General features: G+C 34.1%; 2 protein-coding genes across 2 annotated transcripts; both read right to left on the reverse strand.

Moving 5' to 3' along the window:
- Positions 1-5555: 5555 nt before the first annotated feature.
- gpn2 (GPN-loop GTPase 2) lies at positions 5556-9528 on the reverse strand. The gene is made up of 6 exons (XM_051130476.1): positions 9426-9528; positions 8542-9007; positions 8309-8465; positions 8067-8227; positions 7856-7986; positions 5556-5671 (listed from the first exon to the last, which is right to left on the reverse strand). The coding sequence occupies exons 2-6, from the start codon at positions 8959-8961 to the stop codon at positions 5599-5601; spliced, it is 942 nt and encodes a 313-aa protein (XP_050986433.1). The 5' UTR covers positions 8962-9007; positions 9426-9528; the 3' UTR covers positions 5556-5598.
- Positions 9529-11512: 1984 nt separating this feature from the next.
- On the reverse strand, positions 11513-15583 carry snip1 (Smad nuclear interacting protein). Its single transcript, XM_051130340.1, has 4 exons — positions 15292-15583; positions 14981-15110; positions 13514-14094; positions 11513-12254 (listed from the first exon to the last, which is right to left on the reverse strand). The coding sequence occupies exons 1-4, from the start codon at positions 15450-15452 to the stop codon at positions 11993-11995; spliced, it is 1134 nt and encodes a 377-aa protein (XP_050986297.1). The 5' UTR covers positions 15453-15583; the 3' UTR covers positions 11513-11992.
- Between the last annotated feature and the right edge of the window lie 1157 nt (positions 15584-16740).

Genomic DNA, 16740 nt, shown 5'->3' on the forward strand with positions numbered 1-16740 from the left:
TGTGTAGCTGTAGTCAAATTTTCCCTTTTAGCTGAAGTTACGTTCATAATTTTAACAAAGTGTGGCCTACACATGCATTTATCAGTACATTTCATTATCATTTCCTATGAAAAACAATTTTGGCGCGGTGTTGGGTCAGTCAAACCGGTTGAGAAACACTGTTTTAGGGGGTTGTGCTGATTGAAATGCGTTAGGAAAGTAAGAGAAGGGAGGGTTGGTGGTGGGTTGAGCTAGTCTGCAAGCAGGAAGTGAAAATGAAAAACGAGAGGGAGGGAGAGCGCACGAGTAAAGAAGAAAATCAGATAAACCACACAAAGTGGTTGAAAGGCAGAATACATTATCATCACAAAATAAGCCCATCTATTTATACTGTGGTTCAGTTTGGAATCTAAAAAGAGATAGAGAAAGGATCTCTGGGGAAAAATATCTTTTTAGGAGAATAACACACCGTCTCTCGTTCTCTGCTCTCCCCACCCCCTCTCTCCCTGCCTGCCTCTCACTCGAGCTGAAGCTTTGCTGCTTGCAAAAGCAGCACAACTCTGCTTTGGTATCTCAGTATGGGGGATGGGCAGAGCAGAGCAGAGCAGAGCAGCACAGCGCACAACCTTAATGCAATGCAGAGCCGCTAGCATTGCTGGCCAACTCTGGCCGTGTCCTGTGAAGTAGGAAGATCCTCTCTGTCACTTTTTAACAGCATATTTAATCTGGGTTTATACATTTCATCTTAAAGCAAAGAATAGAGAATTAAACTAAAGCATTGATGGGAGCTGTTATGTAGTGTTTTATATCTTTGAATTGGAGATGTATCATTTCTTTGTTAAATAAATAGTTTTATTTAACAAATATTAAATAACATCTCTTTGTTAAATAAATATCAAATAATCTTAGATAAATTATGATTTATCTTCGTTAAATAAATATTTGAAACCTTTGCCAGTCCAAATGAGATTATCTATATTTTATAGATGTAGAGTATAATGCAAATAATATAATATAAATTATGATGTTATTTTATACGTCAAATAAGCAGAGAAAAAGAGATGTATTGTAAAGAGTAACTCATAAGCGATCTTCTCGTGTATAGGCCCAAAATGAATTTAAGATACTATATTAGACAAAATTAATAATGATAATATTTAATATCTAATGTCAATCTATCATTTTGTTCCACTTCATATTATATTAGCAAATGATTTTCATTTTATGCTTTCAGCAAATGCATTCATCAAGTAGTATTTTACCTTAACTTAGATTTTATTTTAATATTTTCTGTTTTCATGTTAATTTACTTGTAGTATTATGTTTTAGTATTAGTGTTTTCTGTCAATGTTATTAGTTGTTGTCTGTATGTCTACATATACACATATATATATATATATAGATTTAGATTTTATATTTTCTGTTTTCATTTTAATTTTAGTGTAACTTTTACTAATTTTGTTATGAGTTTTTCAAAGTTATTTCAGTTTTTGTCTGGATTTTTGTCTGTGTGTGTGTGTATATATATATATATATATATATAACATTTTATTTTTATATTTTCTGTTTTTATTTACATTTTAGTGTAACTTTTAGTAATTTTGTTATGCATTTTTGTCAAAGTTATTACAGTTTTTGTCTATATTTTTATCTGTATGTCTATGTCTGTGTGTGTGTATATATATATATATATATATATATATATATTACATTTGATTTTTTTATTATTTATTTTTTAATAATACTCTTATAGTTATAGTTTATTTAGTTTTATTTAAATTTGTACTTAAGGTTAAACTAACTAGGTAGATAGAAAGATAGACAGAAAGATAGACAAATAGACGGATAGATAGATAGAACTTTATTGTCAAACTATTTAAGTCTAAAGTTTATCTTGTGTGACAGTATGTTTACACTCTACACACTCTTTACAAACACAACTCACATACATAAACACAATAAATACAATATAATACAACAAAAAAACTGTAATAAGAAACATGGCCAGCAACTAGCTGAAATAAAATGTTTTTTTGGGTTTTTTTTTTTTTTTTTTTTGTCTTGTTTTAAGATAACATTTATTCTAAATAATTAAAATCTTTTATAGTTGACAACAATAACCCTGATTAATACATTTTGGCAGTATTCATATTCCATGGTAACTATTATAGATATAGTTACCAGTTGCAGAGTCTAATATAATGATCTACCAGTTGAGTTTCAAGAAAGCAAATCAATACAAAACACACAAATCAGTCTTGAACTGTTGAGGACGTCCTTCTCTAAATGGCATGAAATGCTATCATTTTAAACACTTTGCGCCTTGCAGAAAATCACTGAGAGAGAACGAAATCTGGAAGACATAGAATGATTTTGCTGAGATTTGCAAGCGAAAAAATGAAAGCCAGAAAAGCACGGCTTTCATCTGTCCTTGTTTGTCAACAGTTTTAATGAGGCAGAGTACAAAGTATGGCACATTTTCAGTGTAAACAAAACCATGTGTATTCAAAACCCTTTCATGACCCTCAGTGCGCCAATAAGCCACATGTATACACTGCTGGTAAAGGGAGGAAACTGCTCAGCAGAGCCCTTCATTCAATCAGAGTTTCATTCAATCCCTTGTTCTCAGACACACCCCCACATGGGAATCCATAAAGTAGCAAGAGCAGACACAAGGAAGTTGGTCCTCGGCCAGCAGGTTGCTGGGCAGCCGTCACACACACAAAATTACTCTCTGAAGTGTGCTAGGGAAGGAAGTACCACTCCAGAGAGCCATAGGAAACCATAACTGGGGCATAATCGTGTGTTCGGCACACACTCATGACAATCATATCTGCAAAAAATATACGTTCTCATGGTGACTTAATTTGCCTGAGAAAAACTCCAGCAGCTTAAAGTTCAATTTCAAACTAAGTTTTGAAAAAACATACACTACCGTTCAAAAGTTTGTGGTCAGTACATTTTTATTGTTTCTTTTTTTTTCTTTTTTTTTTAAGAAATTAATACTTTTATTCACCAAGGATGTATTAAGTTAATAATTAAAAGTTTATTAAAAGTTAATAATAAATATTATTATTATTTTATTTTGAATAAACACTGTACTTTTTAAACTTGTTATTCATGAAAGAATCCTGAAAAAAAAAAAAATCACAGGTTCCAAAAAATATTTGGCAGCACAACTGTTGATATTATCCAACATTGATCATTCTAATAATAAATCCGCATATTAGAATGATTTCTGAAGGATCATGTGACACTTAAGACTGGAGTAACAGCTGATAAAAATTCAGCTTTTCATCACAGGAATAAATTCTATTTTAAAGTATGTTAAAATAAAAAACATTATTTTATATTGTAAAAACATTTTGCAATATTACTGTTTTTTTTCTGTATTTTTAATCAAATAAATGCAGCCTTGATGAGCATAAGAGACTTCTTTAAAGACTATTACAAGTCTTACTGACCCCAAACTTTTGAACGGTAGTGTATATACCACATATATATTGTGTGTGTATATAAATACATATATATAGCTTAAAGTTAAATTTCAAACTATGTTTTGAAAAAAACATATATACCACATATATATATATATATATATATATATATATATGTATGTATGTATGTATATACACACACATATATAGTCATATGCTGTATGCCATACTCTACAGAGCATATGACTATTGCCTACTTTTTCTACATTTTGAGGGAAACTTCCAAGGATTTCATGCGGCCTACAATGTATATATAATTTCTGAGGCTAATTCATTTTATTTGTTTATTTTTTTAAAGATTGCACGTTTCTTCTAAAACTTACAACCGTCAACTTTGTTGTAATTGAATTTCTTTTGTTCACAGAATTCAAAGATCATAAAATCATAGCCCTGAATAGAAGGAAAATAACTATATAATAATAATAATATATATATAATAATATTTTCTATACAGCAAAACTATTGCTTTGAGTTTAATAGGCAACAACAAACTAGTTCCTCTCACACTGAAAATATCTAAACTTCTTTTATCACCCTAAATGATGCCTAGAGCAAATATAGTGTCAAGCTTGCACATACTCAGACCCTGTAAAGCAGAAACAGATTTCACATTGCCAACTCCATTCCCTGTCTGCCTCCTGTTTTTACCCTGCGGATTCGACTAAAGTGTGAACTGGATTCTGAACTGACATGGATAACGCTTAGGTTCTCAGTAATGAATAGCGCAGTCCTGTTTGTACACTAACTACAAGAATATTATTATATTCACATTCTTTTTCAGCTATCTATAAAAGTACAAAGCCGCAAATATAGTTATATTTAAATAAATCTGAAACTGAAACTGGCGTTTTTAGAGCGCAATTTAATGTTCCTAATCCATCCCGCGTTTTCTACGATTCTCAACCCGAGTGCGCTAAGAGGCGAAGCACTTCTTTCTGGTTCCCGGAATACTTCCGTGGCTCGCACAAGTATGTGTTAAGGTGACTGTTGTGGAGATTTATTCCTGAGGGATGCTGTGGCACTTTCATACATAAGCTTAAATGACTAAATCATATTTAACTCATATTAGGAAGAAAAACATGACCAAAAAGACAAGTTCAACAAACACCGAGCACTATCTAACATAGTTGTCATGTCTCCCTTTCGTGTACAATGCATTCCTGTGTTCCTCCGCGAGTGAGAAGGCCTTTTCAAGGTCCAGACTGCACATGATGGGAAAGGTGTTCCGGCTCGATAAAGGTTCTCTGCCACAAGTTAGCAAAATACGCGCCATGTATCGAGAGCGGGAAAGAAAAAAAAATGTACAAACGAATAAACAAAACCAGAACCGTACGTACTGTTTCACAAGGGTGTACCAAATAAAAAAAACAGGGGCGTTAATTGATTTCTGAACAAATGGTCTCCAGTTTCTCACATTTAAGCACCCCAGTAATTTGTTAGTTAGTTTAGTGTCTCATCCGCCTTAAACTGCCTCTAATTCGGCCACAGTATTAAAATTCAGCCGACTGCAGTTGTTCAAAATTCAATGAACGAGGAAACGCTGACTAGTATAGTATGTGAACAAGTAGCTGTTGTGACAGTGACCTCTAGTGGTGATACTCTCCTCTGCGCTCAAACACTAACCAATAACTTGCTCATGATGAATCTATTAAATCTTTTAAGCTCAAACACTAAGACATAAGACTACGAAACCCAAAACAATCATTCTCAATTCTGAATGCAACTCAAGTTGAAATAATAGGGTTTAGTTTTTCTGTCCACACTTTGCTTAGATACATATGCATGTTGTTTCTTAGAACAGAACAAAATAAGTTTTTACTATAATTATAGTGTATTATTTACCTTGTGTCACATCTGATAAAACAAATTGTCTAATTATTGCTTATGTAGAAAACATTTAGCAATGAATGCATCTAAAACCAACATTTTAAGTGTTCAAAACAAAGATTTTATTCTTGTTACTGTAAAACTTCATTGTGGGGAACAAAAAAACCCCAACATTATTTCTTTTATTTGCTCATTTGTGGCATTTTAACGTGTCTGCAATATGTTTGAATGTGTGAAATAAGACTTCTGCACATAGCTTTTTGTTTTTCTTTTTTTTTAATCAGTATAAAAATGGTTACAAGTCCATAACTTCATCCTCCACAGTTTTCCCAGTGGCCTCCATGTATTTCTCCTGTACACTAAGAGTTCTGAGACAAATTGTTAAGGACAATCAAAATTCAGCATTGTGATTGCACAAATGAATGGAAGTGTGTTAACGTAACAAAAACAGGAAACTAAACAGCAGCTATGTTTCCATCACCCTTTTTAAGTATTGCTTTAGAAATGATGGAAATGCCAAATTAAAGGAGAAGTCCACTTTCAGAACAAAGATTCACATATAATGTACTCACCCCCTTGTCATCCAAGATGTTCATGTCTTTTTCTCATTTCAGCATTTTTCTCCATATAATGGACTGATATGGTGCCCCAATTTTGAACTTCCCAAATTAAGTTTAAATGCCCCTCAAACGATCCCAGCCAAGAAAGAAGGGTCTTATGTAGTGTAACGATCGGTTATTTTCATAAAAATAATACAATTTATATATTTTTTAATGCCAAACGCTCATCTTTGTCTTACTCTGCCTGGACTGTTTTTTTCTGGTTCATGACAGTTAGAGTATGTCGAAAAACTCCCATCTCATGTTCTCCCTCAACTTCAAAATTGTCCTATATTGTTGTTTTACCTTTTTTGTTGAAGGTGTTTGATCTTCTTTGCATGTTCACTTTGCAAAGACTGGGTCGGTACTTCTGCAGCGATGTAGGATGATTTTGAAATGATTTTTGAAGTTGAGGGAGTTTTTTCGACATACCCTAACTGTCTTGAGGCAGAATACACAGAGTTCAGGGAGAGCAAGGCAAGATGAGCATTTGAGAATAAAAAGTATTTAAATTGTATTATTTTTTTGAAAATATCCAATCGTTTCGCTAGATAAGACCCTTCTTTCTCGGCTGGGATCGTTTACAACCGCATTTTGGAAGTTCAAAATCGGGGCACCATATCAGTCCATTATATGAAGAAAAATCCTGAAATGTTTTCCTCAAAAATTTTCTTTATGACTGAAGAAAGAAAAACATGAACATCTTGGATGACAAGGGGGGTGAGTACATTATATGTGAATCTTTGTTTTGTAAGCGGACTTCTTAAAAAAAAAAAAATCCATAAATTCACAAAAATGCTTTTACGCTTCCTTGAGGTGGGTTTTGTCTTGTGTGAAAAAAGGGTTAATGTGAATAATACGAGATGAAAATGCATTTGCCAAATAAATTCCTTCATGCACATGAAAAAAATAATAAGACTTTGCACTATTGGACTGAATAACCTGACTAACCAGCGGGCCAATCTTGTTGCACAGCATCTGAAATGTTGTTTTGGTCATTCTGAAATGCCCCAAAAAAGTCTTACGTTCAAGTATTTCTGTATAATTTTCTCACAGAACCATCTTATATGATTGAGTTCTGAAGCAGCAGGCATCCACCTCTGAAAGCAATGACTGAATTTATTGTGTTTCATCTGCTCACTCTGAGGTCCAAGTAATTTATTATACAACTGAGGTCAAAAGTTTACAATCTGCAAAATGTTAATTATTTGACTGTATGATTTTGAGATCCATCTTGAGGACACACTGAGAGACTCATATGCAACTATTACAGAAGGTTTGAACACTGGTGGGAAAATGGGGGTAAAAACTTTTTGAATTTGAAGATCAGGGTCAATTTAACTTCTTTTGTCTTCTGGAAAACATATAAGTATCTTCTGTAGCTTCTGAAGGGCAGTAGTGAATGAAAAAACACCAACAAAAAAACATGATAATAAAAATTTACACATCTTCTTTCTGTTCAAAAGTTTACACCCCCTGGCTCTTAATGCATCTTTTTTCCTTCTGGAGTATTAATGAGGTTTTGAATCTTCTGTGATAGTTGCATATGAGTCCCTCAGTTGTCCACAGTGTGAAAAGATGGATCTCAAAATCATACAGTTATTGTTGGAAAGGGTTCAAATACACAAGAATGCTGAAAAAACATTTTTCAGATTTTGTGGGACCTGAAGGTTTTTTCTGAAGAACAGCGGGCAGTTTAACAGTTCAGGACAAACAAGGGACTTATGAACAACTATTAATAAACAAAAAAACACAGCTGTGGATCATTCAGGTAACAACACAGTATTAGGAATCAAGTGTGTGTAAACTTTTGAACAGGGTCATTTTTATAAATTCAACAATTATTTTCTCTTGTGGACTATATGTAAACATCTTTTGTGTATCAGTACTAAATAAAAAAATAACATACATTTGCAACTTTGGATGGAAACCCAGCTAATATGATAAGGATACGTGCTGAACTGGAAGTCCGCTCCAACAGCAGCAGACATCATGGCCTGCAGGTTCCTCTCCTCCAGGTCTCCAAAGCAGTAGCCATTAGCTTTGTCCACAGTTCTCAGAACTTGTGTCATGCTTTCCTTGTCCTGTAAAGAAATAACAACAGTCAAAAATCATGCCACAAATTCACATGCATCTCATTACAGTTATAAAAGTGAGCAGTAACCTGCACATTCAGAGGTACAAAAGACACCAAGCTGTAGTCCTGGATCACTTCAGCCAACTTCACATTCAGATGGTGAAACTTTTTGAAGAAAGGGTCTAAGGAGAGATGCTCCACCAAATATGACAAGTCCAGAACCTCAGTGTAGTAGTCTAGATTGAATGCTTATTAAAAAAAGTTGGTATTAAATTAAAGTACATCCACAAATCAGATTTTCTGCATTAGTCTGGATTATTTTATCTTACCAAGTTTGCCATACTGCTCAATGAGATCCATTTTTGAGAGCACATTGACATGTGGCAATTCAACATGCAACATGGTAGACAGGGACGTACACAGCACAGAGATGAACTTGGCCGGATCAGCACAGTAATGGGAATCTACCAGATGTACTGCAGTCAGCTGCAAATATCAAAAGAAATCAGACATCTTAATAAATCACAGAGGAGTTCGAATAAAGTTTCCACTATCTACTTACCCTGAAATTCCACTTTGACAGCTGTGCAAATATATTCTTCACCGAATTATGGTGAGTGTATAGTTCCACCTGACCCGGGCAGTCAAAAAGGAAATAGCTGCTTTGGTCGTGCTTCAGCTTGCTCTCTAACCAGTCCAAATTTGCCTCTAAATATTCCATAGAGTAAATGAGGCCGCCATTAGGGCCAAGTTTTAGACCGTCCATCACATCATCCAGAGTGACAAGCTCAGAAATGTCCACGGCACATGGATAGGGCAGCCCTTCGTTGGCAGGATCCAGGTTTACAATGACCACTTTGCGCCCGAGGCGGCTGAGGAACTCTTGCATCCCCCGGCAATAAGTGGTTTTACCTGAGCCAGGTGGACCAATCACAACCTGGCCAAAATGTAGAGCTGGTTTTGGAGGATTTGATGACGTCATGATGAAGCAGGTTCACCACTATGCGAACAAAGAAACTAATCTACATCTAAAAGAGAAAAGGACATTTTAAAAGAAAAATATAGCATCTTTCAAGCTAAAACAAGACTTGAGCATGTTCTTATTTGTATCACGTGTTTCAGAGACAAGCATTGAACAACATAAAGGTGAACAGAATTTTCATTTCGTGAACTGTTTAAGAATAAAAAGGAGCTTAAATAAGTGATGGTCACAATTAATGTAATATTCAAATACTAGTAATCAGTTTTTATTATTACTCCTAAATGTAAATACACAGAACAAATAACGTTACTGTAAATTTGAACGGTCTGTAAATAAGTCTGTACTGGCACCCATAAACAAACTAATATTAATATTAACAAACTAAGAATTAATGTACATGGATAACGAAATACAGCTAGTATTGTAAAACAAACATACATATAACAAAACAGACAAACACGAACCTTTAAAACCAGTGAATTATTTCGATGCAAGGCAACATGACGCTATGGACGTGACGGAAGCCGGATGTTGAAGATTTCAAACTAAAAGTCTCTCGAACTGATTTTTGCGCCTTTTCTTAGCGAGTACAGAAACGTTGCAAAACTGTACTTATAAATCAGACGAAACTTCGTGAAACTTACGTCAGTTTTTACGAAGAAATGTTATTATTTAAAACATCTTCGAGCACTGTGTATATTGTAATAGCGTAACTAATTCAAATAACAGATTACTGACTTAAACTAATGTAGACTTAATTATTACTATATAACACCTTCAGTGTTGTTTGGGGGTTAACGCATTACAAGTAACGCGAGTTACGTAATCAGATTACTTTCCAAGTAACTAGTAAAGTTAAGCATTACTTTGTAATACAATGTCTGAGTTACTCTTTTCCCCATTTGTAGATTGAAAGCTGTCCCCATGTTGAGAGAAATTGTGAAGAAGATGTTACTTCGGTTCTAGAATAAATGTGAACATGCATTAATTCATCTCACTCACTCAAAAACGAATAAAAACAGTGAGATGCAACTCAGAATCTGATGCAAACCTGCAATAATTAAAGATGTTAAATAATATAAATATCCTTTATGTATTTAATCGCATTTTATTGACCAGTATCTTTGCTGCTGACCTTCGATGATCCAGTTCAACCTAATAAACAAAAATTACTCAAGATAAACTAAATTTTGTTCTTTTCTTTCACTGCTGAAGCGTTGAACTTTCTTCTTTTGTATTCTACTGTTCAAACGTAAATTTACTTTTCCTTCAGCCTGAGGCTTTTTGGCTTTTAAATTTGCCAAAATTTTTATATGAAAAAAAAAAATTTATATTAAATAATTTTTTATATTAAAAACAAACAAGCAAGCCATGCCCAGATTTAAAAAGTAATGCAAAAGTAACAACGCATAAAAAGTAAGTAACGTAATATTATGCATTATTACAATGCATAATTATTTGTCAAAGGAATAATGCTAGAAAAGCTTGTTCACGCATTCACGACCTCTAGACTGGACTATTGTAATGCACTACTAGGTGGTTGTCCTGCATCTTCAATAAACGAGCAACAGATAGTCCAAAATGCAGCTGCTAGAGTCCTTACCAGGTCAAGAAAATATGATCATATTACTCCAATTTTAAAGTCTCTGCACTGGCTACCTATTAGGTTCCGCATCAGCTACAAAATAGCACTTCTTACCTATAAGGCACTTAACGGTTTAGCTCCTGCGTACCTAACTAGTCTTCTACCACGCTACAATCCATCACGCTCCCTAAGGTCACAAAACTCTGGACTGTTGGTAGTACCTAGGATAGCAAAGTCCACTAAAGGAGGTAGAGCTTTTTCACATTTGGCACCCAAACTCTGGAACAGCCTTTTTGATAACGTTCGGGGTTCAGACACACTCTCTCTGTTTAAATCTAGATTAAAGACACATCTTTTTAGCCAAGCATTCAAATAATGCATCTCATAAACTTTTCCTGCAGTTGTGTCTGATCAAATGTTCATTATTAATCTTTTAGCTCTGGTTTAACAAATCTTTCTTTTCTTAGTTTGAACAGCAGCTACGCTAATTATGTTCCTATTTGTTCTCTGTTTTTGCCATGGGATTGACATCCCGTGGTAACTAGGAATTCACAAGCTCCAGTCTGGATCCAGAACACTTAAGAAGAGATGATACTAATTTATAGTGTTCTTTGTCTGTTTGATTACATCATTAATTGATCTTTACCACAAATCTCTGCCATATGTACATAAAGCTACTACTACATATATTGTAAAAATGTCTGTTGGTGTAAAGTTGCTTTGCAACGATATGTATCGTAAAAAAAAAAGCTCTATATAAATAAATTTGAACTGAATTGAACTGAATAATGTTTGGTTCACCACTTTTCTCATGTACTCTTACAATGTGTGCAGTCAATCAAAAAAGCCAACATTTATTATTATCCATCTTTATTTTACAATACAAAACATCTAAAAATCAAATATAAATGTACTGTGAGAGAACAGAAATATCTGAAGTAAGATGCCATCGTTTGTACAGCAATATTCAAATGAGTCAGTATTTTCTGTGATACCACTGGGATGATAATCTGTTGGCGCAAAAGGACTGGTTCAGCAAACCAGGACACAGTATGTATCTAATCACATAGACTACAAACTAAAACACATGAAACATTACTCACATCAAATACATCCAGTATATTTACAGTAACCAAATCTGGACATTATATTCACTACTTCAAGAGTATCCAAAATATATGTTTTTTTTTTTTTGAAGATTAATTAGTTCTGGCATTCAGCACTTGCTTTTAAGGACAACACTGTACACAGTTTGATGGGATACAAAAGCTATCCACCTGAGAATAGAGTTATACAGACAACTTGGGCAGGCTGAAGCGAGATTCTGTCATTGTCCAAAAGGAAATGATGAATGAATCAATTCATGCTGGTTCTGTTCCTACAGATGAAACTCTTTCAAAGAGTCCAGCACAAAACAGGTGACTTTGGTAAACGTTGAGGCGAGAACTACTCATCCAGGCCTTCATCATCTTCTTCTTCTCCCTCCTTCTTTTCGTCAACCTCGGCTGTGTCGGAGAACTCATGAAGGAGCACATACTCTCTGCTGCTGAAGCCAAACTTCAGCACATCCTTCTCTTTGAGCTCGTAGTAACGCTGAGGTTCTATACGCTGATTGTTTAGGTAGGTCCCGTTGCCAGAACCCAGATCGATGATGTACGGCTTCACTCTCCTGCCCATAGTGCCATCCGCCCGTGTAAACTCCACTAATCTGGAGATGATAAACATTAGAGACAAATGTTTAATCATTATGCAAAGAAATTAACACCAGAATTCATTAAATTTCTTTACTTTTTTTTTTGCGACAGTTTTCCATTGAAAAAAATACTATGGAAGTCAATTGCATCATACAAAATGCATGTTATTTTTTATGTAGTACTGACCTGAATAAGCTTTTTCACATTAAAAAACGTTTACATAGTGAACAAGAGAAAATATTAGTTGAATTTATAAAAATGACCCTGTTCAAAAGTTTACATACACTTGATTCTTAATACTGTGTTGTTACCTGAATCATCCACAGTTTTTTTTGAGTCCCTTGTTTATCCTGAATAGTTAAACTACCTGCTGTTCTTCAGAAAAATCCTTCAGGTCCCACAAATTCTTAGGTTTTTCAGCATTTTTGTGTATTTGAACCTTTTCCAACAAAGACTATGAACCTGAGATTCATCTTTTCACACTAAGGACAACTGAGGTACTCTTTGCAACTATTACAGAAGGTTTAAATGCTTACTGATGGTCCAGATGGAAAAAATACGCATTAAGAGCCAGGGGTGTAAACTTTTGAACACAATGAAGATGTTTACATTTTTATTTTGCCTAAATATCCCATTTTTTTCATTTAGCCTTTCAGAAGCTACAGAAAATACATGTTTTCCAGGAGTCTAAATAAGTTTAAATTTACCCTGATATTCAAATACAGTAAGTTTTCATTGGGTTTCTTTCTGAAGCATCAGTGAGCGTTTAAACCTTCTATCATAGTTGCATATGAGTCCCTCAGTTGTCCTCAGTGTGAAAAGATGGATCTTAAAATTATACAGTCATTGTTGGAAAGGGTTTAAATACACAAAAATGCTGGAAACCAAAGCATATGCAGGGCCTGAAGGATTTTTCTGAAGAACAGCGAGCAGTTTAATTGTTCAGGACAAACAAGGGACTCATGAACAACTATCACTAAACAAACAAACAAAAAAAAACACAGATGTGGATCATTCAGGTAGCAACACAGTATTAAGAATCAAGTGTATGTAAACTTTTGAACAGGGTCATTTTTAAAAATTCAACTATTATTTGCTCTTGTGGACTATGCATTTTGTATGATTCTCTTATTTTGGTAAACATTTTCCATATTCAGGTGTGCTCAACAGAAGAAAGAAATTCATATGAGAGAATAAATAATGACAGAATTATTATTTTTGGGTGAACTATCTCTTTAGCCATTTACAAAATATCTTTTATTCTCATTCTGACCTGTACTGAAAAACAGCATGCTGTTTGGAACAAGAAGGGTGGTCGATAGGAATGTCTGCAATCTTCCTCTGTCGCCCAAGTAGATACGCACTCTGCCTGTGGATGTACATGACTGGAAGCGGCTCGTCATTCTTAAAGGGGTACAAACGCCATCTCCGTTTAGGGATCCTGGCCTCAGGAGGCTCATTATACTTGATTACCACGCCCCTGAATGTATTGGTGTCTTCCACCAAGGCACCTGATAGTTCAAAGTTGGGCTTTTCCTTCTCCACTCCAGGTGCAGAATCATCATCATTTGTACCGCCGAATTCTTGTGCCTCATTGCCACTGCCACTGCCACTGCCACTCTGAACCTCCTGTCTGAGGCGATTCTCCCGCCGCCGTTCATTATGCCGCTCCCTCTCAGCCTGCTGCTGCTGTTGTAAGTGGGTATCCCGTTCTCTTCCCCTATGTCTGTCCTGTTCTCTGTCTCGCTCTCTTTGGCGGGGCCGCTCTCCTTCTCTTTTCATCCTGCGATCGTTTGAATCATCTCTTCTCTCACGATGCCGATGACTTTCAGATCCTCTGTGATCATCTTGCTCCTGTAATGAAAACAAAATCTTGTTAGGTAAAAACTTCACTTAGTATGCATTTTTAATTGCTTTCAATAATAATAATATAATTTCAACAATTATTATGAAAGCAATTATTATAAAACTTTTGCATCTTATAAAATTATATATTCTAAAATATTTTAAAATATTTTAATGTATACATATCAAAATAAAAATATTTCTGTTTATTAAGTTTAAAAAGAACAGCATGTATTTAAAATCTTTTTCTATTAAAATAGAAATCTTCACTATCACTTTACATCAATTTAACAAATCTTTGCTGAATAAAAGTATTAATTTCTTTCAAAGAAAAAAAAATTACTGACCCCAAACTTTGAACCGCAGTGTATATTGTTACAAAATACTTTTTCAAAAATATGTTATTTTTAACATTTTATTCATCAAAGAATCCTGAATAAAAAAGCATCACAGGTTCCAAAAAAATATGAAGCAGCACAGCAACTGTTTCCAACATTTATAATAAATCAGTATATTAGAATGATTTCTGAAGGATCATGTGACACTGAAGACTGGAGTAATGATGCTGAAAATGTAGCTTTGCGTCACAGGAATAAATTACATTTTAAAGTATATTAAAATATAAAACCACAATTTTAAATTGCAATAATATTTCACAACATTACTGTTTTTCTGGTATTCTTAAATCAAATAAACACAGCCTTGATGAGCAGAAAAGACTTATTTAACATTAAAAACTGTAAAAATTGTACTGAAAATTGTACTGATCCCAAAGCCCTATGTGCTCTGTGCCCTCTGTGCTTTTTCACCATTTAAAAAACAGCTTTCTTGTCAGTTTATTACATTGTCTAGATTGTTAGCTTAAGACAAGCGTATATGTACCAATTTAACTCACCCGCTTTATCCTAACGTCTGTGCTCCGGTGCGGGCTTCTGCTTCTCCGGGGTCGAGGTGACCTCTCCTGCTGTCTGCCCGATGAACGGTCTCTCCTCGCCGGCGACCTGTCCTTTCTTCTGACAGGTGATCTACAAGTAAAGTTCAAAAAGCATCTAAGATAAAACTACTGAGTACAAATAACTACTTGTTGATCATCCCCCCCACACTACAATATTTGAATGAAATGTCCAGATTAAAAATTAGCAGCAATCTCTTTATTCGACTGAGCTGTCAGGAAGATAAACAGGCTGTGAGGTATGAGGCGCTCACCTGCTGTCTCGTCGTCTCGGTGGAGGGCTGTTGCTTCCTCGGCTGGAGTCTGAACTAGATCGGCGAACCCGCGGAGGCCGCGCGGGACTCACTTTTTCTTGCTTTATTTTTGTCTTTACATCTCGGACAGGAGATTCTCTGTGTCGTCTCCTGTTATCCATTATGAAATAAGATTGCCAATTAGCTTCGTAAAAAGTAAGAGTCGTTCATATCAAAAGGCAGCTTGAGAACACATTCAAACCGCATTTACGAAACTTCCATCAACACTTCCGGTTCGGAGCTTGTACGCTAAAGAAATGTGTCCCTCCTTCTATGAAAAGCAATTTAGTTCCGCTTTCTCCAGCGCTTAAATGTACATTATTAAAATAGTTTTGAAATAAATGAAACAAGATACACTACCAGTCAAAAGTTTTTGAACAGTAAGATTTTTAATGTTTTTAAAGAAGTCTCTTCTGCTCACCAAGCCTGCGTGTATTTGATCCAAAGTACAGGAAAACAGCGAAATTTTTAAATGTTTTAAAATTCTATTTAAAATAACTGTTTTCTGTTTGAATATGTTTAAAATGCAGTTTACTCCTGTGATTTCAAAGCTGAATTTTTAGCATCTTTAACTTAGTTTTCAGTGTCACATGATCGTTCAGAAATCAGTCTAATATTCTGATTTGCTGTTCAAAAAAATTATATTGAAAACAGCTGAGCAGATTTTTTTCAGGGTTCTTTGATGAATAGAAAGTTCATAAGAACAGCATTTATCTAAAAATATAAATAATTTGCAACATTATAAATGTCTTTATCATCACTTTTGATCAATTTAAAGCATCCTTGCTAAATAAAAGTATTAATTTCTGTAATTTTTTATCAAAAAAAAAAAAAACAAAACAAAACAAAAAACTGACTCTAATCTTTTGAATGATATGGTGTATAATGTTACAAGAGCTTTTTATTTTAGATAAATGCTGATCTTTGGATTAATCAAAGAATATACATATGTTTTTTATTTTAACATACTTCCTGTGATGAAAAGCTGAATTTTTATCAGCTGTTACTCCAGTCTTAAGTGTCATATGATCCTTCAGAAATCGTTCTAATATGCGGATTTATTATTAGAATGATCAGTGTTGGATAATATCAACAAATATTTTTTGGAACCTGTAATTTTTTTTTTCAGGATTCTTTCATGAATAACAAGTTTAAAAAGTACAGTGTTTATTCAAAATATAAATATTTTATAACAATGTAAATTATTTATTATTAACTTTTAATAAACTTTTAATTATTAACTTAATACATCCTTGGTGAATAAAAGTATTAATTTCTTAAAAAAAAAAAAAAAAAGAAGAAGAAAAAGAAACAATAAAAATGTACTGACCCCAAACTTTTGAACGGTAGTATATATATATATATATATATATATATATATATATATATATATATATATATATTCAAATA

The sequence above is a fragment of the Labeo rohita genome, chromosome 16, assembly GCF_022985175.1.
Source record: "Labeo rohita strain BAU-BD-2019 chromosome 16, IGBB_LRoh.1.0, whole genome shotgun sequence".
Taxonomy (NCBI): Eukaryota; Metazoa; Chordata; class Actinopteri; order Cypriniformes; family Cyprinidae; genus Labeo; species Labeo rohita.

Excerpts from the sequence above, each read along its gene's own strand:
- gpn2 (XM_051130476.1), bottom strand. The coding sequence starts at position 8,961 with ATGACGTCATCAAATCCTCCAAAACCAGCTCTACATTTTGGCCAGGTT. Across the intron at positions 8,228-8,308 it reads TGAGCAGTATGGCAAACTTG|CATTCAATCTAGACTACTAC; the intron begins GTAAGATAAAAT and ends TTTTTTAATAAG. Across the intron at positions 5,672-7,855 it reads GCGGACTTCCAGTTCAGCAC|AACTCTTAGTGTACAGGAGA; the intron begins GTATCCTTATCA and ends AATTTGTCTCAG.
- snip1 (XM_051130340.1), bottom strand. The coding sequence starts at position 15,452 with ATGGATAACAGGAGACGACACAGAGAATCTCCTGTCCGAGATGTAAAG. Across the intron at positions 15,111-15,291 it reads CCGAGACGACGAGACAGCAG|ATCACCTGTCAGAAGAAAGG; the intron begins GTGAGCGCCTCA and ends CTTTACTTGTAG. Across the intron at positions 12,255-13,513 it reads CATGCTGTTTTTCAGTACAG|ATTAGTGGAGTTTACACGGG; the intron begins GTCAGAATGAGA and ends TATCATCTCCAG.